Raw genomic sequence first — 27,804 nt, 5'->3', positions numbered from 1 at the left:
GTAACGGCATGGTTGTAAGAAGAGCTGTGCTGCTGTGGAAGACATCCTGTGGGCTGCCTTCCCACAATAGATGTCACTAAGCAGGAAAACCATCTCCGCGTTATTGATAGTACAAAATAAAAGCTTGATCCTGCTTATGGGATCACCCGCTCCCTGCTGCAAATTTCCACTGATTTGCATTAAAAACTCTCAGCATTCTGCACCAGTATGCTGACAACGTGGGTCTCCTTTGTGGATCATTTTGAATTTAAACTAGTAAGGTAAGAAATCCTTATGTGGGATACTGCAGATTTCTTTGGACTGAAATTTTCCTATACAATTCAAAGATCTTTGAGAGAAGTTTTGGTCTTGTCACAGGATCTTGCAAATGTGTTACACCACAGTCCTATACAGCACCTATTAAACAGCAGAGTAAACCCGAAAATTTGTCTTGATGGACATTTCTGCTCTAACTCTAGTGCTACAGAAACCATATTTTAAATATTTTAGCTGCATATATATTTGATAACACAGAGAGATCCAGGATGTAAGAATCCTATTTCCTTTTCCAGAATATACTGCAGGAGTTGGCATCTATGTACTACTGTGATCGACATATTAGATAAAACAGAGAGATCACACCAGAACCATGCCCTGCCCCAAACAGATGACCATCCTGGGACCAGTTTTTCAGAACTGTTGAGCACCCATAACTCTAGCTGAAGTCAATGAGGGCTGTGGGTGCTTGGCACTTCATGGGGGAAAAAATAAACATTATAGGCAAATGGGTTAATAAATAAAGGAAAGTGCTGACATTAACATTTGAAGTGTTGTCAACTCTCACAATTCTATTGTGAGTTTAATAATATTTGAGATGAAATCTTAGCCCCACTGAAGACAATGGGAGTTTTGCAATTCAATTCAGTGGGGGCCAGGTTTTCACCTTGGATGTTTTTCTTCAAGCCCCAGCTCCTGGAAACAAGTGATTACATGAAAATCTCAACTTTCATTTAAAAAAAAAGTTTCTATCCCTCATGGTTGCAGAATAAAGCTTTAAAATATGACTTGAGTTGTACCCTAGAGGCTTGAAAAGATGGCAAATAAAAAGAATCCTCAAATTATTACTTATTAAAAATCTCATGATGTTTAAGCCAAACTTCATGATATTTTGGGGCCTAATTCATGATGTTGGGGTGCTTGAGGCTGGTAAAACTGGGGCACTCTCGAAGTACCACCACTAACAGAGAAAACAGAGGTTTAAAGCTATGATACAATATGACTAAAGGAGGCAACTCAAAGGGAAGACTGAAATGACAGGCCCTTCTTAAGTCATATCATCACGAGAGAGAAGTTTTTACACTGATCGCCCTAGCTTTTGTCAGCTCAGGTCATGACCTCAACAATAGTTCAAGTCTGATTCTAGGTATCCAAACAAAAGCAAGCACTGGATTTGCAAGAATATTTTAAGGCTACATTCGTCTGTTTTCAATTTTTTAAAATAAAAAGTCTACAGTCGGATTAAGGATTCACACATCGAATCTGAAAAATTAGAAATTTTCTTTATTTTTATTTCAGACCTGCTCACATACAACAGCAGCCATTAACAAACACAGCTGGCATCTTTATTGGCTTATTCACTGAAGGATTTAACTGGACAAACATCACAAAGAAGGAGGCTGATTTCATTGAATTTATGATCAAATATTCTCCAGTGCTGGAACTCTGAAAGATCAATTATTATGAAATGTGAATAATTTAAAGAAAAGTTCTTATTTGGCACTGTTTGTAAATCAAGTCTTGTGGGAGTAAACGCTGCTGAGGTACTAGCAGACAGTGGATACGTTGTACTATTTATAACTGTTTATAATAATGCAGCAGAACTTTTTGTGAATTAACATTCTTATTCACTTACTGATAATGCCATTTATGTATCAATGGTTTGATTGGCAACTCATTAGATATATATTCTGCTAAAGCATTTTATTCTAAATTTTAATCAGAAAATTTATTGTGATCAAAGAACAACTTAACTGACCTAGTAACTCCTTTCAAAATTAGACAATTTTTTCCCCTACAAAGGCTTAATTTTTAAAAGAATTTTATGGGCTTTCCATTAAGAGCCAAAGTGAAGTCTATTGTTAAGACCAATACCAGGAGGAATATAATAATTTTAACACAGAATTTATGCCTTAAGATATGGAATTGACTCAATGCCTAAAAGAAAAAGGTCAGTTCCCTTTGGAATCACTTGCCTCTCTGCCCTCCAGCGATAACAGGTGCACCAATGCAACACCGAGTATCTTTATTCACAGAGTATTGCTGAAGATACATAATATATCCTCCAGTTTTAAGGCAATGGCAAGAATAATTACCTTATATCTGCCCACTTTGACAGCCAGGTCAAGTGGACATTGAACATACATACCTGGGTTTAGAGCAACTAATCTATCCACAGGCAACATCTCTTCTAAGCTTTCAAACTATATGTTTGCACTTTCTAAGAATGATTTGTCTGAAGGCTTCATTTAATCTATTTAGCAAAACTGTAAATCTAAAACACGTGTTTCAAAGTTTGAAATAGACCACAGTTTTACATTAATGATGTACAATGCCATTTTTAACATATCACTGATTTTAAAGAACTGCATGAGAAAACAAGAACTCTGTTCCCTTGCTTTAAGCGGCATTAATTTATTGCCATAAGTCCTATGCCACAACACTCAGAGACCTAGGAAGTTAAGGCTTGAAGGAGCAATAGCCAGAAATGTGGAGGCAGAAAAAGAAATCTACATTTTTTTTCTTTTTTGGCATGAATTGCAAAAGATTCTTGGGATATGATCACAAGAGCTTCTGGAATAGAGAGGCTAAATGAGGAAAAAGTGGCAGTTTAAGGGTCATTTCATTTTATGAAAACTGGCAGTCAAAAGAAGACTGAAGAACCCTGATCAAACTATCATAAAGATCAATTATAAATATTTGTCAAAGGCCAAGCTGTGCTTTGATGTGGTCAAGCACTCCAAAGCCTTTGATTGTTATGGTGCATGACACTACCTCCAAAAGCTAGTGATTGCCCTCAAATCTTTGGCTGACATAACTGCAAAATCATGAGGCTTTTCAGACTGACCTCATCCTAGTTACAGAGATGATCATACTTATCTGCAAGGTTGTTTATTAGCTGACTGCACTGACACTACTCCCTTCCAAGTTGATATCCACTGATGAGGTGATAAGTAAAGATGAGAAACAAAAACATGGGAGTTCAAGAAAATTGTTCTAGGATATACTATGGTGGGCAAAAGAAAATATAAATCCCATCCCAATGACAACAATAGGGGCTGCTGGATGCTCTGCACTTTGGATAATCAACCTACCTTTTTTCAGGTGGCTAATTTTTGGCAGTCATTTTTTAAAATTTTGGCCTTGTTGTCCACACAAAATGAAATATGACAGCTTTCTAAACCACAGCCCAGCCTGTGCTCATAGGGGGACATGAATTGCTCAAACAAGTGCATCTAAATATGTCTCAAAGAGACAGAATGTTGTAGACAAAAACATGATCTAGAAAGGAGAGATTTTAGCCAGTGCAGAAGCCATCCTGGATTTTGCCTTTAAAAAAAGAGGACTTAATTAAGAATGTGAGAAAAGAGTAATAGGAAAGTTTGGTGCTAGTGACAATTAACTACTTGAATTCAAAAGAGGAAACAATTTCTTAGACAACAAAAATACTCAAGCAACACACCACACACAAAAAAAAAGCATTATTTTGGGAAATTGGTATAACATCACCATATGAAGCGGAAGAATAGAAGGTGGTAGGAACAACTGATGTAGCTTTAAAAGACTCTTTAGATTAACATATTTGAAAAGTAAAGAAAAGAAGTAGAGTCAATAAGAAAGTAATGAAAAACATTATTAAAGAGCATGTGTTGGAAAATTCACAACTGAAAACATTGAATAATATGATGGGGCAAGGCTAGATGGCTACAGTAAAGTAGTGAGGAACAGGTATGTTAGCCCTAAGCTAAACAAATCCCTGGTACCATAGTAACCAAATGGCAGTTGCTCCAGGTTAATCAAGACACCTGGGGCCAATTAAGATCCTTCTAGAAGACAGTGGAGATAACTACATTGATTGGGACACCTGAAGCCAATCAAGGGCTGGCTGGAACTAGTTAAAAGCCTTCCAGTTAGTCAGTGAGGTGCGGGTGTTAGGAGCTATAGGAGGGAGCTGCACTGCTGCAGGAACAAAGCAGTATAAATCCATATTAGATGTAAGGAAGGAGGCCCTGAGGTAACGGTGAAGGAGATATTGAGTGGGGGGGCTGCTGTGGGGAAGTGGCCCAGGGAATTGTACATGTCCTATTTTTGAAAAGTCAGCTACCAAAGCTGCTAATTTTAGGGTCCCTGGGCTGGAGCCCGGAGTAGACGGCGGGCTCGGGCTCCCCCCTCTCCTCCCTGATTAATCACTGAGACTGGGAGACAACAGAGACTGTGTGAGGGAGGATTGCTTCTCCTCATCTCCATTGTTGGCTTATGATGAAAATGGCTCAGTAAGCTGCAACCCTTGCCTCTAGAGAGAGAAGGGCTATGTGGAGGGTCACAGGGAGCTTCTGAGGCTAGTAAAACTCCACCAGGAAACACAGGATCCACAGAGTCGAGGACAGAACTTTGTCACAGTAAATACTAACCAACATATCTGTGCGATATTCACATCAAGGCCTCAAGGAATTACTTAATGGATTCACCAAACTAATGCTAAGCACTTTTCAAAAGTCATGAAGGACTTGATCATAACAGAATTTTGGTAGAAAAGCAAATTCAGAGTGAAAAAGTGAGGGCAATCCTGGAAAAATTTTTCTGGCAATTCTAATTTCAAACCTTAGTAAAATAACTGGAATCAACATTAAGAGAAAAAAATTGTAAGTGGATGACAAGAAAAAAATGATAAGCAATAAATAAATGACAAACAAAAAAGAAAAACATATTAGACAATTTGATCAATTTTTAAAATGGACTTAAATTAAATATTCATGGATCAGCATAATGTAGTAGATGTAATATATCTGAACTTTAAGCATTTGAATCAGTGTCTCACAAAGCCTTGCTCTAAAGATAAATTCACATTATCTTGGATATAAGCACTGTCACATGGACGGAAAACTGGCTGACAGGCCATAAACAAAGGGTAATGATAACTGGCCATGTACAGAGTTGGAGGGGAAGCATCCAGCTGTGTGCCACAGGGATTAGTGTTAGCCCCAGTTGTATTTAACATCTTTACCCCTTAGTCCAGATCATTAATAAACAGCACAATAATTCATTTCACAGATACTAAATTAGGAGGTGTTGCAAATACCAGTGAAGACAGAGAATTAATACAAAGGGATTTATAAAAATGATATTTATGGGAAGAAAACATATGAGAAGGATTCAGCATGGAAACTGCAGACAACTACATCTATGCATAAATAATCTCAAACCCAGATATTCAGTGGAATGGAGATACTAGAAGAGCACTAATACCCACAGAATCTAGTCTAATAACAGAGACTGAACTGAAGGAGTGGGTTTTTTTTAACCCAAGAAATCTTATGTCCAAATAAATGTTAGTCTTTAAGATGCCACTGGACTCCTTGTTTTTGTGGCTACAGACTAACATGGCTACCCTGGATACTTGAGCTGGATAGGTAGAAGATAGTATTGATACAATTGCATTTAAGTTATTAGTACTAGAAAGTAGTTTTTAAAAAGTGGAGAAATACTTCTGGTTAAATGATGACCAAGGAGGTATACCATAGTGGTCTTCATTACCTAAAGTGTGTGAATATCGCAAGGGGAAGGAATAGTTAAAGGTAGCGTAAGGGGGTATGGATTTTCATTATATATATATATCTTCTAAGAGACCTCACTGTCAGATTGTGGAATAATCTCCCTAAAAGAAGTGATAAATGTCTCATCACTTGAGACATTTAGAATTAGAATGGAGGAAGTCCTCAAAATAAACTGAAAGCTTTGGCACAAGGGATCTGTTATAGAATCTAAATAGGTCTTATCAGTCACTTATTTTTATATAATATAATTCATAACACCATCACCACCACCACGTATTTATACAGTGCTTTCCAACTGTAGATTTCTGATGCTGCAGAGTTGGGCTGTGGATGCAATGGGTCTGATTCTCATTTGCACTCAGGCCCCTTTACACTGGCAAAATGATGTAAAAAGCATCCGACGTGGGTGCCTTTTACAGTCAGAGCAATGTAAAGAAGCCTTAGTCTATATGAAAATAAGATCTAATCCATTAATTTATGAAAAACGTATGAAACTGAATTGACAAAAATTGGTTAAAGCCTGAACAAAAAAGGATTTAATGCCAAAATGATGATATAAAAGCTATTATGACAAAAATTATGGTTACTTATCTTTGACGTATGCTGTGTCAACACAAGTGCTCCTCCTAGTGTTGACAGCATTTTTCTAATGTTTTTGACATACCCCAAACATTACTACAAGTCACATAAGCACTGTGCACTGAAATGTTAACAGTAAACACCTACAGTATGGTAGCATTGTAAAGAGTGAACTTTAGTGACATCAAGCATAACATAATTTATTTTTAAAAAATACAATTTGCCCTTTTTTGTCATACAATAAATGATCATCATTCCTTGACTCAGACGGTACTAATATCTGGTGTAGGTAATAAGACACTTCCAATCACTACACAGGTTATGGATTGTTCCTCATGGACAAGTCCTTTATCAACCAAGAAGTTAAACAGTAGAATTTAATAAATAACTTTTTATTGAATTTTGCAGAAATTAAAAAAAAACAAAAAAACATTTACAACGTACCAACACCGCAAAAGAAGCAAGCCAACAAATGATATCAACAGAGTCATATGTCTCCAGTAAAGAACATTTTCCAAAGTCTGTTGAAGTTATTTCCCCCCATAGAAACGATCATGCTTACTCCCTACTGATAGCTGACAGGACTACCTCAATAGATTTGCAGAAGGGATATACTTATTTATATAAAGCAGTTTTTTCTAACACATATATTCCATCCCAGGAAAAGCACACTGGATCCTTAGCTCAGATTCAGCTTTAACTCACCGTCACATGGACTGAGCCAATAAATTGGTACCCAAAGAAAGAGACTTTTACCTGTGATAACAAAATAAACTGCCTATGCTTATATGCTTAAGAGCTTGAATAATTAAAAAAAATGGTGGCTGCAGATTTTAATAAGATGAATATTGCACAAAAGTCAAGAAGTAATCACATTTTGTCTTTTAAACTAAATAGCCCATTAGGGAATACGTTTTTCTAAAAACCATTTTGAACTGTAAACTTAACTATTCAAGTCTGAAAATTCCATATATTCAATATTTGGCTTTTGAATCTTTTTTTGGTCCCTCACCCTTGCTTCTTGAGAAGGTTTTCACTGACTAATGGTTTAAAAATGTGAAAATCTGCCCGTTGAGTCCTATCCTTAAACTTTGCCAGATATAAGCATGGAAGGCTTCAGCCCCTGCCATTATAAAAGATCTTGTTTGAAGCAGAAATGTCCCGCAGTTGACCTGTGCTGTGAGGCTAAGGTGCCATATACTAAATTCTATCACGTTAGCGAATTAGTTATATTAATTTTAATATGATGGGAAAGAACAGATGTGCAGGGGACTATCTACATTGTTCCTCATCACCATAGTGTGGGAGCACCTTACAGATCCTTCTTTGAAATATACTGAGACAATTAGCTCTCTCTCCTCATTACCCTGTAAGGGTCTACTGTTGTGGGAAAGCTACTGTAATTTGAAACAGTGAGTTTTACAATGTCTTCTGAAGGCACAGTGCAGACATACCTGAACTGAACAGTGCAGGACGAAAGATAAAACACAGTTCAGCTCCCTCTATACTTAAAAAACAAACAATGTTTTAAATGAGTTGAGGAGACTCATCTTGTAATTGGTCCCCCAGTAGAGTAACATGTGCAGTGCAGGTGGAATTCAATAATGTGAGTTGGCTGCCAGACTGCCTTTGACTCTTGAAAACCCCAGCCGAGGAACTGCAGAGCTTAGAGTCATTTTCTAATGCCCATCTTGCATTTTAAGTACCATGTGTATGATTCCCTAAGTACCATGTTCTCTATCTCTGTAATTGGACACCTTAACCAAAGTACTCATTCATGTTACTACTTTGTTTCTCCAAAAGACCTTTCAAAAGTAAAACAGGTCTATTGTTACATCTAGCTTAAGAGCTTCAAGGATCTGATTTTTCGCATAATAAGCCTGTTGGGTTTATCTTCTCCGCCCTTTGAGTAGTCCAAGAACTCTGATATTCTTGGCTCTGGTATGATTTTCCATTGGTTCTAGTCAATATTTTAAAAAAGTTATTTATTACATATTGCTTTATTTTGAGCAGCTGTTTTCCAGCTAAACTGGTTAGGTAGATATCAAGCCATGTCAGTCATTGCTCTCTCTCTCCAACTATGGCTTTGAGATTTGTGTCTCTTGTGGTTGGAGTAACTAATGTGTGATTGATTACCATCACTCTCACAATATTATCTATAATGTTTTCTCTTTTCTTGCCTTTATTTTCTGTAGAAGAGCCTGCCTCACACTTGGGGATACTGTGAAAGTTTGTAAGCAGAATGCCATTCTTCTTAGTGGACTGTCCTCACTGAAATTCATTGACTGTCATTATTAGGGGTCTACTTAAATCATCGAGAAATCACACATTTTTCATGGGTTGGTCACAGCATAAATAGCAAATTTTGCGGATGTGTTCAGACAGTATATATACAACAAATATTGTACTGTACTACTGTTACCTTTCTAGTCACCTTGGACAAGGGAGTCTCCTAAATAAATAAAAATAAAGTATAATACTTAAAGTTGTACAAGTTTGTTTGCACTTTGGAAACTGCCAGCATTTTGTACATGCTTTTTAAAGTACTTACTTAGTTTTGGATTATCTATTTTTTCTAACGGTATGTTAGCAGCAGTGACAGGCATCCACTAGTTCCATTGTAGCTTCTCCTTTTGCAAAACTACTTTCAGTTGTTCTTTTACACATCATGGACACTGTTGCTTGGTTTTTTTTCTGACCTGTAGTCTTTGCACAATCTTTTAGTTTAATATGCAATTCAGCCTTAAAATGGTGATCGATTGTGTTTTTTTCTGAACAAATCCAGAGTCATGTTGCAAGATGAACAAAACAATTTACCACCGTCAGTCTGCAAGATTCTCCACACAATCCAAAGCTGAAAATATTTTTTGATGTCAGCCATCTTTATATGCAACAACAATCCTTTCACTCAATCTGATGACTGTCATTCTCACTTATTATAAATGTTGACACACTCTCAATCAATGATCTACTGTAATGACTGCTGTGCTCACTTTAGTAAGTGTCATGCAACTTGACAGATACTCTCAATCAACTATCCACTATGACGATAGCTGTTTTTGCATTGTGATAATCAGAGAGGTTTTGCAGCATATTTTATACACAAAACATTTTTGAAGGTTAATTTCATGAACAATCCCATATTTCATTATTTTCGTGAAATCGTAAATCAAGAAGGCCCCTAATCATTGTATAAGCCTTGGATGTAAGCCTTTTTAAAGACGTTTATAAACTCAGGTTTTAACTCCTGTGCATCAGCAACTTATGTATACAAACAAGAAAAGAGGTTGCATTATCTTAAGTCCTGTGCAGTTTGAAAAAGAAAAGTGGAGGGTGAGAAATCTCCTGAGCCATGCATACTCTCAGCCTTTGTGGTCCTGCCACACACAGACTACAAGGAAGTGGTCAGGATGTTACCTTGAGGCTTGGGAAACATGGGTTCAATTCCCTGCTCTTGGCACAGACTTCCTGTGTGACTTGATAACTCAGCTTAATCTCTCTGTGCCTCATTTCCTCATTGGTAAAATGGGAATAGCATCACAGGGATATTGTCAGGCTAACTACGTTAAAGATGGTGAGGGGCTCAGATAGTATAGTAATGGGGGTCATATAAATATGACGTAAGGAGGAAAGGAATAAGTATGGGGCACCATGGTCCTATTCCTCCCTGACATTGACCAGCATAAACAGGAGCACTCACACTGTAGCTTGTGAACATAGACATTTATGTGGTTGCACAAGCTGTAGATCAAGAACAGGGCATGCTTTTCTGTCAGTTTAAAGAAGTTTTAACATTTTTAAAAATATATAGGTAAGTATTTTAAATCAATCTCCTATTATACATGCTTTGGGAGCTGCCCTAATCCTGTACAGTGGTTTTATAGTATCAGAGCTGAGAGGCTTTCAAAAATATTTCCCAGTTAGGCCCCAATCCTGCAAAGACTTACAGTCTGAGAATTTAAGGTCCGAAGAGACCACCAGCTTATCAAGTCTGACCTCCTGTATATCACAGGCCACCTACACACTACACCCATTAAATTTTAAATAACGTAAGTAGTTCCACTGAAATTAATGGGACTACTTACATTACTTAAAGTTAAGCACACGCATAAATCTTTGCAGGATCAGGGCCTTAGACATCCTTTGACACTGATCCTCCAGAGCCATTAAGAGATTCACAGTAACTAACTGTTAACAATATCAAAACAAATCTGTATATTCAAACTACCGACAGTATAACCTTATTTTCATCTGCTCAGTTTTTAAACACTGGGAGGGTCTAATCCTCATTCTGACTAGCCTGCAAATTTGGTTTAAATAAATCAGCCCATTTTGGTATCATGAATGCAAAAAATACTGAAAAAAAGAAATCAGAATTATTTAAAAAATGCTCTCTTAGATTAGAAAACATGTTCTTCAAAACGTGTTTATAAATAAAGGCATACTTTCTAGGCTGAGTCACTCTATGAGGGTTTTAAATGTTAATTTTATAGCTGAATTATCAACCCTTGATAAATATTGATACATCCTTAACTACAGCAGTACTATCACGCAACACTCTAATACTGAACACTAATAGAGATTTACAGTAGAAAAGGAGAAAATCCTTTACACATTTCAAATGTAAATGATACATAATTTTGAGAACAAAATATTTCCTATTATATTAGAGCCTGACACATGAAGCACTGAATTCTACTGCAAGTATTGTCGTTGCTTTCAGTCTTTCAATCCCCTCATTTATGCTGAAAATTTGCAAATCCTTTATTCATGGTGCATAGAAAACGTGCACATATTTTTTAAGAGGTTCCCTATAAATGAGAAAACTGGTTTTATGTGCAGCAGACTGTGATGGAATTGTTGTATCAATTCTCAGACCACTGTGTTATTTTAAACAAACAATATATTTTGTAACAAACAAAACCAACACACAGTAAGCTTGAAGAAAATATGTTGCTTACACAGAGTCATGTTTTCAATTAACATGAAATTATTATTATTTGTACCATAACAGAGTCCAAAGGCCCAAGTATTGATCAGGGCCCCATTGTGTGAGGTACAATTAAAACAGGCAAGAAGACAGAGTCCTGCTCCCAAAATCATGCAGGCAAGTTTGTTTTATATATACCCATCCATTCATTCCAGAGTGGGGCTACTACTCTGGGAGCACAACAGTGCTTTTGCTGCCTGTCTGATACATAGCTATCAACAGTAGCAAAACATGAATTGAGACACCAGTTACCTGGGAAAGCCTAGGTTTGCCCCAGCCAAACCTTAACTCTTGACAGCAGTGGTTATGATCTTTCTGTGGGCTAAATCATGGCATTACCTCAAACCCTAAGCAAGGGGTAGCACACATTGTCTTGCATACTGAAGGGAAGGAGACACAACATCATAGAAATGTAGGAGTGGAAGGAACCTCGATAGGTCATCTAGTTCAGTCTCCTTCATTGAGGAGGATTATCTATCATTCCTGACAGGTGTTTGTCTAACCTGTTCTTAGAAACCTTCAATGAGGGAGATTCTACAACTTCCAAAGGCAATTTGTTCCAGTGCTTTACCACCCTGACAGTGAGGAACATGGCCACACTGGGTCAGACCAAAGGTCCATCTACCCCAGTATCCTGTCTTCCAACAGCAGCCAATGCCAGGTGCCCCAGGGGGAATGAACAGAACAAGCAATCACTAAGTGATCCATCCCCTGCTTCCCACTCCCAGCCTCTGGCAAACACAGGCTAGGGATATCATCCCTGCCCATCCTGCTAATAGCCATTGATAGAAAAATGAATGGAAGATAGGTCTAATTCTTTTGTGAAACCTGTTATAGTCCTGGCCTTCACAACATCCTCTGGCAAAGAGTTCCACAGGTTGACAGTGCGTTGTGTGAAGAAACACTTCCTTTTGTTTGTTTTAAATGTGCTGCCCATTAATTTCATTTGGTGACCCCTAGTTCTTGTGTTATGAGAAGATGTAAATAATACTTCTTTATTTACTTTCTCCACACCAATTGTGATTTTATAGGTCTTAATCCTAAATCGTCTCTTTTCCAAACTGAAAAGTCCCAGTCTCATTAATCTCTCCTATATTAATATGTCTAGTAAGGAATCTATTTGTCAAAACCATGTATAGAATCTTTTTTGCTGTCTGTATTGTTACAGACGTACTCGTTGACAGGTATTTTGAAATAAATTACCAAAATAATTGAAACTGGCATGATTATATTGTGTTATTTTGAGAAATAAAATATGCAGAATTTTAAAATAGTGTAGCAACATTTTTAATTTTTTGGTGCAGAATTCTCCCCAGAGTAAAATATGGTCCAAAGAGCCACATGAGTATTTCTGTTATAGAAATGTACATAGCACACCCAAATGACACAGATGAAGTCAAATTTTAATCTTTTCATTTGATTTCACACAACATTATTTGGGTTAAATGGTGTCAAATAGTTGAAGCTGCGGCTTCATTTGAACACTGGCAATGTAAAGAAAGTTCAGAACTGATAAATGCAGGAGTGAGTGATTCTATTTTGCTATGTAATGACAAAGAAACAAAAAGCATTGTAAATTAGCTATGGTAAAGTCACAGCATGAGACAGACCATATGGATGGAAAGTCAAAGAATGCAGAGTAAAATTGAAAAAAAAACAACTTACTTATTCCATGCTTGTCTAAGGTTTTTAGAGCTGTACTGTGTAAAGCGTTCTGCAACAAAAAGAAAGGCATTCAATTATCTTCTTTAATTATATTAAAAACATGGAAAAGCATTTTAACTAATGACGGTTATCATTCCTCCCATATGCCAAATCTGAGGAAAAGAACAAAGTGAGAAGAAGGGGAAAATAACTTTAAATAATGGACACATTATGGGACTGCTTCTCATCTACACAAAAGCCACTTTACATACACTTTAAAGCCATGTTATATTGCCAGAATGTTACAGAGTGGTTTTAAGTGTAAATAAGAATCAGGCCCTATTTTTCGTTATCACAAAAAACATTCTCTGTAACCTTGATGTCATGACTCCACATTTCCCATGTAAAAAATTTGTAATAGTAAATGAAATGAGCCCAGATTCATGTTAAAGTTGGGGACAGCTGAGAGCTATGCTGCTCATATGAAAGTCCACATGCTAAAAGATCCATAAACATAACCAAAACTCTGCAAGTATAGTGATGGCATGTTTCTTTAACCCCCCCCCCAAACTAAGATTTAGCTGTAAATATTGCCCCGACTAGTGCAGGGATAAGGAGCAGACCTATTGTCTTATGGTTCCTCCGCAGAAGGACATCTTCTGGCTAGGGCAGGATTTTAGGAAGAACATTGGGGCTAGGCATTGTATTGCTCCTCTGAACAGGAGCAAAGTGTGTTCCAGTTAACAACAGACATGCTTGATAAATACCTTCAAATCACAAACACCAACACACTGTAATGTTGGGATGCTGTAATACGCCATCTCTCCTATTCAAATCCTATTCAAATCTATCCAAACTATTTAACACAACACAGGGGCTAGGCATTGTGTTGTGTTAAGTAGTTGTGATAGATTTGCCCAACATTATGCGATCAATGAGATGCTACCACCTAGATTTTCACTAAAAATTTAAAGACCCTTTAAAAGGGGACTTTATTTTCTGTAAGTGCTGCACATAGCACAGGACCATGAAGTTACAGCAATTTTTTTGTATAGAATACATCACACCGTCAGAAAAAACAAAATGAAAGCAACCTTTGGTTTTCAGGAGCAACTTAAAATTAGTTGAATTGTTCTTTATTTGTATAAGTAACCTTGTCCCATAACTACTGGCAACTCTGAAAACAATGCACATGGTAACACAATAGGATAATCCAACTATCAGTGACAATATTTTTCTTTAAAGTTGCAACAAAATACATGACCAGAATGAGCGGCATGTAATTAATAAAAACAGTTGGGTGGAATTAAAATGCAGCTCACCTCAGCAAAGTAACTTGGTAAAAACGGAACCATAGGATTTCAAGACTTTTTACCAACAGTTAGAGCAGTGAAACACTCCTAGTTTAGATGCAGTTATACCAGTATAAAGATACTTTATATTGAAATAGCTTATTCTGGTTTAGGAACCAAAATAAGCTATACTAGTATATTGTATCTTAATACCAGCATAACTGTGTCTACACTAACGATTTTACTGGCATAGCTTCCATGACAAAAAAAATCACATCCCTAACAAACATAGTTATGTCAACAGAGCTTTATAAGGCCATGTTACAGATCAACCCAAGGATTAGAAAGTCAAGATGGCTTCTTCTAGTTTGTGCATCACCAACAATAAAGATTCTGCAACTGAATCATAGTTAATAATTCTGTAGATGAAACATGAGCTAGAACAGCCCCTGATTGACTATACTGCTGCAGTAGTACAGGAGTAAAATCTAGGAAAAATGTATTTTAGTCAGCAAAGGAGACTTCTAAATATTCAAGAAGCAGATCTGTTGAGCAAGGCACCCTTTTTACAGTTTCTGCACAAACTAGAAGAACTCTTAAGCTGGATCCATAAGAATCATTCATCTCTTTGTATTTGTTATTTTGATTTATTATTTTAATATTTTTATTTGAAATTTGGAAAAAATTAACTCTCAGATGCCCTGCACCAGATAAAAAGTAATAGGATTTGAATACTCTAGTAATAAAAAAGTATGTTCCTCAACAAATGTACCTCACAAAATAGAATTTGTTGACTGGCAAACTATTATAAAAGTCATAAAAGAGTGAAAACTTTTGTTGTGATGATTCCCTGACATAAAATTACTGATGCCACACATGAGTGGTAGTAATATGAAACACTACAATGCTGAATATGTTTATGCTCCTCTATTCTAATAAAAAGCTTAGTAAACTACCAAGAACTTCAGTAATTACAGTACCTTCCCATTCCAATTATGGTTAAAGAAAATTCATAGCACATTATCTAAGGCACTCAGTAGCTCATAGCGTAACAGAGTAGAGCAATTAATTTAAACCTGCAGGGTGATTTTTCACCTATTTGTATCCTGTTCTGATACTGCAGTAAAGCCACAGCAGGAGTTAAGAAAAGAAAGAAGAATAGTAGAGAAGTGAGAAATAAGCGAGTACATAATTGCACAAAGTAGCAAGGTATGAGTTTCTACTTCAGTTCTCTGTGCATATACTATAATTAAATAAATAAATTAATACTCTTCTGAGGCATATAGAACACCACCATAGAAAATTCCGAATTCCTCCTTTTATATAAATCTTCATTACATACTGTACAGTATGTACTAAAACTAGTGTAACTGTAACATTACAATGAGATAAAAAGAATGCTAGACCTTTCAATGAAGCACACTATGCAAATACTCAGAATCATTATTACATGCCAGATAACGGAGCAGTGAAGACAGTAGTGGGAGACAGTGTCCGTAATCTGATATAAAAAAAGGTATAACAGGTGTAAAAATCCAGGACTTAATTATGTGTTATGTATTAAGTGAACAGATATAATCTCAACAATGGGAATGTGATGACAAATTAATAGAGAAATTAGCATTATAATTTGTCTTAAACCAAGCCCATCACTTAATGGCTCATCCACTGTTGTCTTGGGATGAGATCTTGGCTCCACTGAAGTCAATGGTAATTTTTCCATTTAGCTCGATGGAGACACGAGTGGATCACTCAAAATGGGCAAAATGTAGCCTTCTGGTGAGTGTGGAAAAAGGGAGAAAGAGTGACAAAACAGGAAAGCACTGAAGAAATAGAAAAATATAAGCTTGATGCAGTGCAGGGAGGGAGGGAAGGACACAGAGAATGGTCAGAAAAAAATGTGAAAAATGGAGTTGTAACAACAACATGCTCCAGCTTGGCACCTGGGAGCCTGATGAGACACCCATCCCTCAAGTGAGGGGGTTCCAACACAAGAGGTTGTGAACAGAGCTGGTCAGAACATTGTAATAAAATTACACCAAAATATGCTGTTTTGTAAAAGCTGGAAAGTTTAGCAGAGATGTATCTGTTTAATGACATTTCCATCACAAAGAGAGACACTCTGGTCTGGGATGTGGGAGATCCAGGCGAAAGTCTCATCTCTGATTCAGAGTGATCTGGGATGGAGAACTTTGCTCTGAATGAAGAATAATAATAATAATTTAAAAAAAGGCAAAACCTTGAAAATAGCTGTGAAACAGAATTGTTGCCCTCTGGTAAGTTCTAATCATGAACAACCGCAATGATTGTTCCCATGTTGGTGGATCCAAACTGTGGGGGATGTGTGATACATCAAAACTGGATTTGGGATAGTTTGGCTTGTAAACACAAATCAAGTGTGAATTCCATGTCAACAAGTCATATTAAATAATACTGAATCCTGTGCAAAGCTGTGCACATTTTTGGACACCATACCGCTCCCTTCTCCCTGCTCCCCCCCCCCCCAAATTTTTTTTTAGCTCTGGCACAGGTTTGTGCAAACTGAACCATGGTAATAAGTGCAGTATGAATGATTAGATAGATTAGACTAGACTGACAGGTAACATAGTGCAGGCTTCCCTAGTACAGAATACTGATGCATATTTTATTGATCCTGCCCTTAAGGGATACTGCTGCATCTTTGTGCACTAGGATTCACTACTTGGCTTTACTTACTTAGTGTGAGCACACAACTGATACTGAGTAATAAAACAGTGTTAAAAAAATCTTCATGCTCTGTAACCAAAAGAATTCAAATCAGTAACGGAACCCATCATCAGAACTCCATATTGGCAACATTGTACTGTGTGTCCAGTAATCCCACTCCATACTACAAAAAAATTTTGTAGGAATCATTAAACATTTCAACAAAATTGCACATCATAAAGTTAACAAAAGTGCTAACCTTAAACTAAAGAAGAAACATACTGACACTTAAATCACCCTCTTAGAATTAATTCTGCATCTTTAGAAGACAAAAATAATTAAGGTGGGACTTTCAAAAAGGCCTATGGAAGCTAGGTGCACAAATCCAAATGATGATTAGGCACCTAACTCCCTTATGATGCTTTGAAAATCCCAGCCTTAATGTCCAGAAGACCTATTTTGGTTGCACTACAAAACTATAAACTATTGTTATACCAAATGAAATATGAAAAAGAAATTGATAAATCTTGCCCTGATGTTGTTAGGAAGGAAAAGTATAACCAAAATGAGTATATTACCGAAATTCATGTTCCTTTATATACAGCCTCCTATTCTGTTCTAAACCTCTCCTTAAAGAAATCCTGTCTGCACCACATTTATCTGGCAAAACAATCCCTGTAGGAAGAAGGGAGAAATACTAACCTTCATATTTGAAAAAGAAGGATTTTCAAACTCTATTACTATGCAGCATGATTATGTTTCTGCTTCCCCTAATTGATATTCAAAATCCCCCAGAGTGGATCAGCCTATTAACATTCTCCCTTCTAGTTCAAGAAGCCTTACATATTACTTTATAAAATCTCAAGGTAAACAGTAAAGATATTAAACACAGAAAGATATTTGTAAACTCTTAGATATGCCTACTCTAACCAGAGCCTCATACTAATGTTCACTTCAGTCAGCTTCAAAGAGTAGCTCCAGAAAAGTAGTTTCTCTTTCCAATATTTTCTCAAATCGATAACATCTATAACACCTTTATCCCCACATAAAGAGAGACCTTTTTAGGTTAAACCAACTTTTACTTGGTTAATAAACTAAAGAATAAATATATTAAAGATGAATCTGCGCTATTAAACAAACAGGCCTGCCAATATTATTTATCTAGACCACGGGGTGAAATTTAAATTCCCAGATAACATTCCAGATATAAAGTCCTTTCCTTTAGAAGCTTCCATTGTCTCAGTGCCATCAGTCACCAAATTCATAACTTCAAATCAGTTATTCTTAACTTTTTCCATGATATTGCCATACTGAAAATCAACATAAGTGTTTACATCACTTCAGTAGACAACAATTTCACCCTATGCCCGTATATTACAATATATAAAAGCGTTGGTGCCCCCTTTTCATAAGTTTTTCAACTACCCTCACCATTTAGCTGTAAATAAAGACAGAAAGATTGCCATCTCCCCAGTCCGGGATGAGTACCCATACTTTAGACTATACATTATTTCAGAACAGCTCCACAAAAATATCCATCCATGTAAAAACTGAGATATTTACGTCCTCTGTAAATCACTTTGAGATCTATAGGTGCAAAGCATATGAAGCAGGTATTATTATCTCTTAAGTCTGTCTTGTGAGAACTAAATAGTTCTGGGGCTAACCACCACCTCCTCTTACAAAATCCACACATTTTTAAAGTTAGCTCAACTTTTTCTAGGTTAATAATTTAAAGAATATATAAATATAAAATAAACATCTCGTCCTGACAAAACAACAAATTTAGTCAAGAATCTACGTAGGAATGTTGGAGATGTAACATCTCTTCCTGTATTTATTTGGGGATTGTTCAAAAATAAATGTCTAATGGTGAGAGCATGTGAATTTTATAAGGCAAGAGTTCTCACCCTGTGGACCAGGAGGTCACGATTTCCCTTTTCTTGCCATATTGCTAAATGGATCGGAATCCCAGGTAGAAATGGGAGACCGATCATCATAGGGGGAAGTCCCCGTATGTAAAAGGTTGAGAACTCCTGGTACAGGAAAAATTAATCAGGATGAAATTGAAAATGAATCAACATGAGCAAGCACTTGAAGAACCTGATTTATTGAGGAACAGTGTAAGTGAATAGCTCATTGTTACACTACGGAATAGAAGGGCTATGATGAAAGAAAACATAAATTTGCCACCTGTTATGAGAGAGTCAGAATTTATGGGGAAAAACAAACCTCACTAGCCAAAATCTACCTACATGCTACTTCTCTCATAGAACTATAAGTCAGACAGGACTAGCCCCTACTGTGAACAAATCATACTAGAGCAGTGAACAGAGGAGAGGCAAACAGAGGGAGTTTGCCTGGGAACAGTCTGAGAGGAGCTACGGTGACTGCTGCATTACGGGGGGGCAGGGGCAGCTCCAACTTTTTTGATGCCCCAAGCAGCAAAGGAAACAAAAAAAAAAAGATTGGTGGCACTTCGGCAGCTGCTCTACTGCACCACTTCATTTGGCGGCTGGTACTTCCCGCCGAGAGGGACTGAGGGACCTGCCGTCAAATTGCTGCTGAAGACCCGGAAGTGCTGCCCGCTTCCATGGGCTGCCCCAAGCACCAGTTTGCTGCACTGGTGCCTGGAGTCGGCCCTGGGAGGAGGAGGGCTGTGTTGTGTGGTGAATAAACAAGGATCTTTCTGCTGTGACCATTTGTTTGACTGGTGCTAGTTGCAGGGACTGTTTCACCACGTGTCTGTTTGAAAAGTGTGATGAGTGGTTGATTGGAGGGAAGGCTTTGAGTCAGGGCAACTGCTTCGAGCCAGTAGCCTTATTAAAAAAAGCAGCCAATTGCGAACTGAGTGAGTGGCAATCAGAGGAGAGGCAAACAGAGGGAATCTGCCGGGGAGTTCACGGGGGATGGAGGTGGGAGGTCATTCCCACAGAGTTTTTGCCTTTCAGGCTTCTGTGAGCAGTAAATACAACATCTGAAGAGGGTCTTAGAAGGAAGACAATAGGGAAAGTGAGTGATCAGCTGTTGTGACCTGCACAGGATGTGCCATGTTTGTCTTTCTCCCAGAGGACAGAAGCAACTACGTCTGTATGAAGTGAAAGCTGGTCTCCATATTGGAAGAGAAGATTAAAGGACTACAGACCCAAGTATCTATCCTGCGCTGCATCAGAGAAAATGAAGACTTTCTGGATAGAAGTCAGTGTTTGGTACTGCAGGCACAGCATGCTGAAGAATCAGAGTGCAGTGCAGAATAGGGAAGAAAATTGGCAGCATGTGACCTCCAGAAGATGAAAGAGGAGAACCCATATCCACCCCAATGCAGATAGAAGTAAGAAACCATTTTCAGTCTCTCTGTACAGGTACTAGGGTGGAGAATAGTTTGGAAGAGTCCTCTGAGGGAAGAGAACAGAAGGCAACCCCTTCGACTAGAAGGCATGAGATACATTATCCTAGGGATGGCGGTTCCACAACCACCACTTCCAAGAGATGCATGATAGTGGTCGGAGATTCCCTCCTAAGGGGGATGGAGTCATCCATCTGCCATCCAGACTGGGAAATTCAACAAGTGTGCTGCTTGCCTGGAGGAATTCAGGATGTGACCGAGTGTCTGCCGAGACTGATCAAGCCCTCAGACTGCTACCCCTTCCTACTTCTCCATGTGGCTGGGCACCAATGGTACTGCCAAGAATGACCTTGAGCAGGTCACTGCAGATTATGTGGCTCTGGGAAGGAGTTTGAGATGTAGCTCGGGTTCTCATCCATCCTCCCCGTTGAAGGAATAGGCCAAGGTAGGGACCATTAAACTGTGGAAGTAAATGTGTGTTTATGCAGGTGGTGTCAGAGAAAAGGCTTTGGATTCTTCAACCATGGGATGTTGTTCCAGGAAGAAGGATTGCTAGGAAGAGATGAGAGCCACCTGATGAAAAGAGGGAAGAGTATCTTTGCAGGCAGGCTTGCTAACCTAGTGAGAGGGCTTTAAATTAGGTTTGCCAGGGGATGGAGGTCTAAGCCCTGAAGTGATTGGGGAAGTGGGATATTGGGAGGAAAAACAAGGAGGAGGGTGCAACAGGGAAGGCCTCCTGATTCATACTGAGAAAAGAAGGCAATCGGCTAATTATCTTAGGTGCTTGACCACAAATGCAAGAAGCCTGAAGCAGGAAGAATTGGAAGTCCTGACACGGTCAAGGAACTATGATGTGATTGGAATAACAGAGACTTGGTGGGATAACTCACATGACTGGAGCACTGTCATGGATGGGTATAAACTGTTCAGGAAGGACAGGCGGAGGAGAAAAGGTGGAGGAGCTGCACTGTATGTAAGAGAGCAGTATGATTGCTCAGAGCACCACTATTAAACTGGAGAAAAGCCTGTTGAGTCTCTTTGGGTTAAGTTTAAAGGCAAAAGCAACAAGGATGATGAAGTGATGGGCATCTGTTACAGATCACCAGACCAAGAGGATGAGGAAGACAAGGCTTTCTTCGGACAACTAACTGAAGTTTCCAGATCACAGGCCCTGGTTCTCCTGGGGGTCTTCAATCACCCTGACATCTGCTGGGAGAGCAATAAAGCAGTGCACAGATAATTCAGGAAGTTTTTGGACAGTGTTGGGGACAACTTCCTGCTGCAAATACTGGAGGAACCAACTAGGAGCTGTGCTCCTCTTGACCTGCTGCTCACAAACAGGGAGGAATTGGTAGGGGAAGTAGAAGTGGGTGGCAACCTGGGCAGCAGGGACCATGATGGTCGAGTTCAGGATCCTGACAAAAGGCAAAAAGGGGAGTAGCAAAATACGGACACTGGACTTCAGAAAAGCAGACTGACTCCCTCAGGGAACTGATGGGCAGGATCCCTTGGGAGGCTAATATGAGAGGGAAAGGAGTCCAGGAGAGCTGGCTGTATTTTAAAGAAGCCTTATTGAGGGCGCAGGAATAAAACCATCCCAATGTGCAGAAATAATAGCAAATATGAGAGGCGACCAGCTTGGCTTATCAGATAAATCTTCAGTGAGCATAAACCCAAAAAAGGAAACTTACAAGAAGTGGAAACATGGACAGATGATTAGGGAAGAGTATAAAGATACTGCTCGAGCATGCAGGGGTGTAATCAGGAAGGCCAAAGCACGACTGGAGTTGCAGCTAGCAAGAGATGTGAATGGTAACAAGAAGGGTTTCTACATGTATGCTAGCAACAAGGTGGTCATCAGGGAAAGTGTGGGACCCTTACTGAATGGGGGAAAGCAACCTAGTGACAGATGATGTGGAAAAAGCTGATGTACTCAATGCTTTTTTTGCCTTGGTCTTCACAGACAAGGTCAGCTCCCAGACTGCTGCACTGGGCAACACAGTATGGGGAGGAGGTCAGCAGCCCTCACTGGTGAAAGAACAGGTTCAGGACTATTTAGAAAAGCTGGACATGCACAAGTCCCTGGGTCCGGATGCACTGCATCCGAGCATGCTGAAGAAGTTGGCTGATGTGATTGCAGAGTCATTGGCCATTATCTTTGAAAACTCACGGTGATCGAGTGAGGTCCTGGACGACTGGAAAAGGGCAAATATAGTGCTCATCTTTAAAAAAAAGAATCTGAGGAACTACAGAACAGTCAGCCTCACCTGGGTCTCCTGAAAAATCATGGAACAGGTCCTCAAGAAATCCATTTTGAAACACTTGGAGGAGAGGAAGGTGATCAGGAACAGTCAACATGGATTCACCAAGGTGCCTGACCAACCTGCTTGCCTTCTATGGTAAGATAACTGGCTCTGTGGATATGGGGGAAGCGGTGGATATGATATACCTTGACTTTAGCAAAGCTTTTGATATGGTCTCCCACAGTATTCTTGCCAGCAAGTTAAAGTAGTATGGATTGGATGAATGGACTGTAAAGCAGATAAAAAGCTGGCTAGATTGTCGGGCTCAATGGGTAGTGATCAAAGGCTCAATGTCTAGTTGGCAGCCAGTATCAAGCAGAGTGCCCCAGGGTCTGGTTTTGTTCAACATCTTCATTAATGATCTGGATGATGGGATGGATTGCACCATCAGCGGTGCGGATGACACTAAACTGGGAGGAGAGGTAGATACGCTGGAGGGTAGGGATAGGGATAGGGTCCAGTGTGACCTAGATAAATTGGAGGATTGAGCCAAAAGAAATCTGACGAGGTTCAACAAGGACAAGTGCAGAGACTTGGGGACAGGCTGGGGACCGACTGGTTAAGCAGCAGTTCTGCAGAAAAGGACTTGGGGATTACAGTGGATGAGAAGCTGAATATGAGTCAACAGTGTGCTCTTGTTGTCAAGAAGACTAATGGCATATTGGGCTGCATTAGTAGGAGCATTGCCAGCAGATTGAAGGAAGTGATTATTCCCCTCTATTCGGCACTGGTAGGCCACATCTGGCATATTGCATCCAGAAAGGATGTGAATAAATTGGAGAGAGTCCAGTGGAGGGAAATGAAAATTATTCGGGGACTGGGGCACATGACTTACTGAGGGAACTGGGTTTATTTAGTCTGCAGAAGAGTGAGGAGGATTTGATAGTAGCCTTCAACTACCTGAAGCGGGGTTCCAAAGAGGATGGAGCTAGGCTGTTCTCAGTGGCGGCAGAAGACAGAACAAGGAGCAATGGTCTCAAGTTGCAGTGGAGAAGGTCTAGGTTGGATATTCGGAAAAACTATTTCACTAGGAGGGTGGTGAAGCACTGGAATGGGTTCCTATGGAGGTGGTGGAATCTCCATCCTTAGAGGTTTTTTTAAGGCCTGGCTTGACAAAGCCCTGGCTGGGATGATTTAGTTGGGGCTGGTCTTGCTTTGAGCAGGGGTTGGACTAGAGGACCTCCTCAAGTCTCTTCCAACCATAATCTTATCCATGATTCTATGAGAAAGCATACTGTAAAGTATGCAAGCTACTGCCAAGGAAGCTGTATGAGCAGTAGAATGAAGGTATTTCATACTTTCATCCACATGTAATTAAAAAGAAATCTTGTTAAGTAGTGGGACTTAAAGTGCATACTTATTATGACTTGGTTTGAGTCACTGACTCAAATAGTGACTACAGTTATTAGGGAATCAAATCCTTTTAGATAATTTTAAATTTCTCTACATGAATTTATTTTGTGTAAGAACACAGTGGTAGGCAAGTATATTAAATTTGCCTGGAATTTAAAACTAAAATAGTGCTGCATTGAATATGAAAATTACTAATTTTAAAGGAAACCAATGTTATCTGAAAAACCTTTATAATCAAATTGAGCAAAATAAACTTGATTTTCTCTGAATTACTAGGCTATATGTACAATCACCATGATCAGAGGCATGTCTCATTGTTAAGATGGATTTTCATACAAGCTTTGTATTTCACTGGTTGAAGAAGATGTTCTACCACATGAAACAAATGAGTGATTTCAGATTTCCTGTAAATTGCACAGACATTAAAATGTGTTTAAGATTTGCTTCTGAAAACAGGTTCAAGCTAGTAAAAACTCTCAACTAATGAAATGGTCTGTTCATAACTAAGTGCTATGTAAACAGATCAGAGCTCTATATAGTTATACTGTGTGGCTATCTTACAAGCAAAAGCAGATACATGATATCAATATTTCTCACCAGAAAGAAAAATAAACTATTTTATCCTTCTACAGCCTGTAGATTATTATTAGGATTTAAAAAGCTAACAAACAGAATAAGAGTGAGTAGGTGGCTTTATGTGCCTATACACGCCCCCCCCCACCCCCCGCCAAGTGCTCTCCACTGCAAACATTATATGCTTGATAAACAGGCTCTTTCTGACAGCCTTGCATCAAGGACAGGTTCAAACAGAAGAGAATTTCAGCAGAACTCACTAGTGAGCTTATTAGCAGACTGCTAAAGGAACCACTGGTCTGCTATGAGAATTGAAAAAATAAGTACTTGCATTTTAAGTAACATGAGTTTTTTTTTTCTTTCATCAGTCAGAAAACACATGAGCTATTGTACCTATATCATTTATTTGCCTTGAAGAAAATCTAGAACGGCGGGGGAGGGGAAGCTATGCAGAAAATTAAAGCAGACTGAATTTTGATTTTGTTAGCTTTATTTTCAGCAGTATTGATAATCAGCTTCTCTAAACTATACCACTTAAAATGCAAGGAGTTTGACTTCAAGGCGTTTTTCATGTTATTAATAAAATTATGCTAGTTTAATGTGTATTTCTTGATTACTGTTCTTCTCTACTTAAAACCAAATGTGATTTGTTTCAATGCAAATATTTAAACATTTATCACAGTAATATATTGAACAGATTAGTAAACAGGCTTCTTTTAAAGTGTGTTTTCTTTACTTTCAAAGTAAATACATTTTTAATACTGAAAAACAATAATGTATTGTATTTGTGACTATTCTATAGCATACCACTTTCATACTTGAGATTTTAACATACATATTGCTATTATGTCATATAAAGGTAGAAAAGACAAGTGAATCATGCAGTCCATTCAAATCCTCAAGTACTATAGAAAGCAAGAATATACAATTAGGCTTTCTACTGAACTCCAGCAGTAGTATTCAGAGCTATATGAGAGTCATGTGATTCAAGCTTCTTGGTCTCAGAGTGACTTAACCATATTATTAAGAATCAAACCTGCCCCAGGATGAGATGATTCTCTCACTTAAAATAATGAATTCATCTCTTCAATGAAGATTTGCTGATGGAGATAAGGAAGACATATTGTTCTTGACTCAGGAAGGCACTTACATGCTCAAGTCCCATTGAAGTCAATGCATAAAGGTAAGGACGTATACTTAAGTGCTTTCCTGAATTGAAGCCTATGTGAGGAGGACACTTTTGGAGTTAGCGGCAGGTTATGAATAACCCATTTCTAAGATCACGTCCAGACTAGGGTATTAAAATCGATTTTAGATACGCAACTTCAGCTACGTGAATAACGTAGCTGAAGTCGAATTTCTAAAATCAAGGTACTCACCCGTCTGGACGGCGCGGCATCGATGTCCGCTGCTCTCCGTGTCGATTCCGGAACTCCGTTCGGGTTGATGGAGTTCCGGAATCGATGTAAGCGCGCTCAGGGATCGATACATCGCGTCCAGACTAGACGCAATATATCGATCCCCGAGCAATCGATTTTAACCCGCCGATGCCGCGGGTTAGTCTGGACGTGGGCTTAGTTACCCCATACTGTCTTACCAGTAAAGTAAATTAGCACAATACAACAATAATCTGCCTTCTCTGACAGTCTCTAAATTGCACTTGGGATTGAATCAGGGAATTGGGAAAAGAGGAAGTCAGAAAGGTGGGATAAAGCCTCACTTTTGCTCATCAGTTCCCTCATGTACATCAATTACAGCTTGGATCTTTCCTATTTGAATGTGTATGAAATCACTGACTAAATCACTAAATTTGAGGTGTGCAAATTGTAACTGTCAAGATTGAAAATGTTTGTCACTGGGCTAAGTTAGATGATGATTCAGTAATTGTGTGGGCCAGTTATAACTTGCAGCTACCCATCCACATTATTCAAGGAAAACTGGAAACATGATAATTATTCTATTTTTTCAAATGGAGGTTAAAATAATTTTGGGTACTATACCTGCACCCTTCAGTCCCCTCCAAAGTGGAGGTTGCTTACCTATCACTGGAGGTTCTTTGAGATGTGTGTTCCCTATCGGAATTCCACTGTGGGTTACGCATTTTCATCCTGGAGTCAGAGAATTTGAAAGTAGTGTCCATTGGTTCGCACATGCGCCCTGGTTTGCCTTGTGTTTCTGTTCCAGGTGATAAAGGGCTGGGAAAAGCAACTGCATCTTCAGTTCCTTCTCCACCATGAATCTCTCAGATTCAAAGCAGAGAGAAAAGAGAGCAGAAAGTGGAATACAGATACATCTCAAAGAACCTCTAGCTGCAGGAAGTAACCTCCCCCTCTTCTTCAAGTGATGGTCTCTATTGTATTCCCTTGAGGGTGACTAACAAGCAGCATCTAAGCTGGAGGTGGGTGTGAGAACGAGGGCAAAATGGTCATGTGGCAAACTGCTGTGCCAAAGGAGGCATCCGCCACTGAGACTTGCACCAAGGCGTAGCGTGTCATGAAAGTGTGTACAGAACTCCATGTGGTTGCTCTATATAGGTCTATGAGAGGCACGTCATGAAGGGATGCCGTGGTTGTAGCTTGAGCTCTTGTGGAGTAAGGCCATACTCCTGTGTGGCGAGGCAGACTTGACAGCTGGTAGCATAGTTTAATGCAGCAAGAAATCTATTTGGAAATTCTCTGGTGGAGATGGCCTGTCCCCTGCTGCACAACATAGGGGGCTTCCTAATTGGTTTCATTCTTTGCAGGTAGAAGGCCAGACCTCAGTGGATGCGGAGGGAATGGAGTAGACATTCTTCTGCAGACACGTAAGGTTTCAGTAAGAAAACAGGAAAGTGAATGGCTTGATTAATGTGAAACTGGGAAACCACCTTTGGAAGAAATTTCAAGTGTAGAGGTAACAAAATTGTATCCTTGTGGAATACAGTGAATGGGAGGTGCACCATCATAGTGTCGAGTTCACTGACACTTCTTGCTGAAGCGATAACAAGGAAGGTGACTTTCATGGAAAGGAGGTACCTGGAGCACAAAGCTAATAGATCAAAAGAGGGCTTGCACAGAGAGAACAAGATTCAGGTCCCATTGAGGCACAATCATTTGGAGGGGTGAGAAGGTTCTGAGAAAGCCTTTCCAAAATCTAATGGTGGGTTTGTAAAGACAGAGTAACTTTCCACTGAATGGTGGAATGCGCTGATAGCTACCAGGTGGATTCTCAAAGTGCTGAGGGCAAGACC

General features: G+C 38.9%; 1 protein-coding gene across 7 annotated transcripts in view; it reads right to left on the bottom strand.

Annotated features, from left to right (window-relative positions):
- CDK14 (cyclin dependent kinase 14) overlaps window positions 1–27,804 on the bottom strand; it is a 549,017-nt gene that overhangs the window by 105,448 nt on the left and 415,765 nt on the right. For all 7 annotated transcript variants that reach the window (XM_030550522.1, XM_030550528.1, XM_030550523.1 and 4 more), the window contains one exon: window positions 13,045–13,093. In XM_030550522.1, coding sequence (XP_030406382.1) covers window positions 13,045–13,093 — 49 coding nt within the window. The remainder of the gene's footprint in view (window positions 1–13,044; window positions 13,094–27,804) is intronic.

Source organism: Gopherus evgoodei, chromosome 2 (assembly GCF_007399415.2).
Source record: "Gopherus evgoodei ecotype Sinaloan lineage chromosome 2, rGopEvg1_v1.p, whole genome shotgun sequence".
Taxonomy (NCBI): domain Eukaryota; kingdom Metazoa; phylum Chordata; order Testudines; family Testudinidae; genus Gopherus; species Gopherus evgoodei.
Note: the sequence above shows the minus strand (reverse complement) of the source record. Positions and strands in the feature narration are given on the sequence as shown.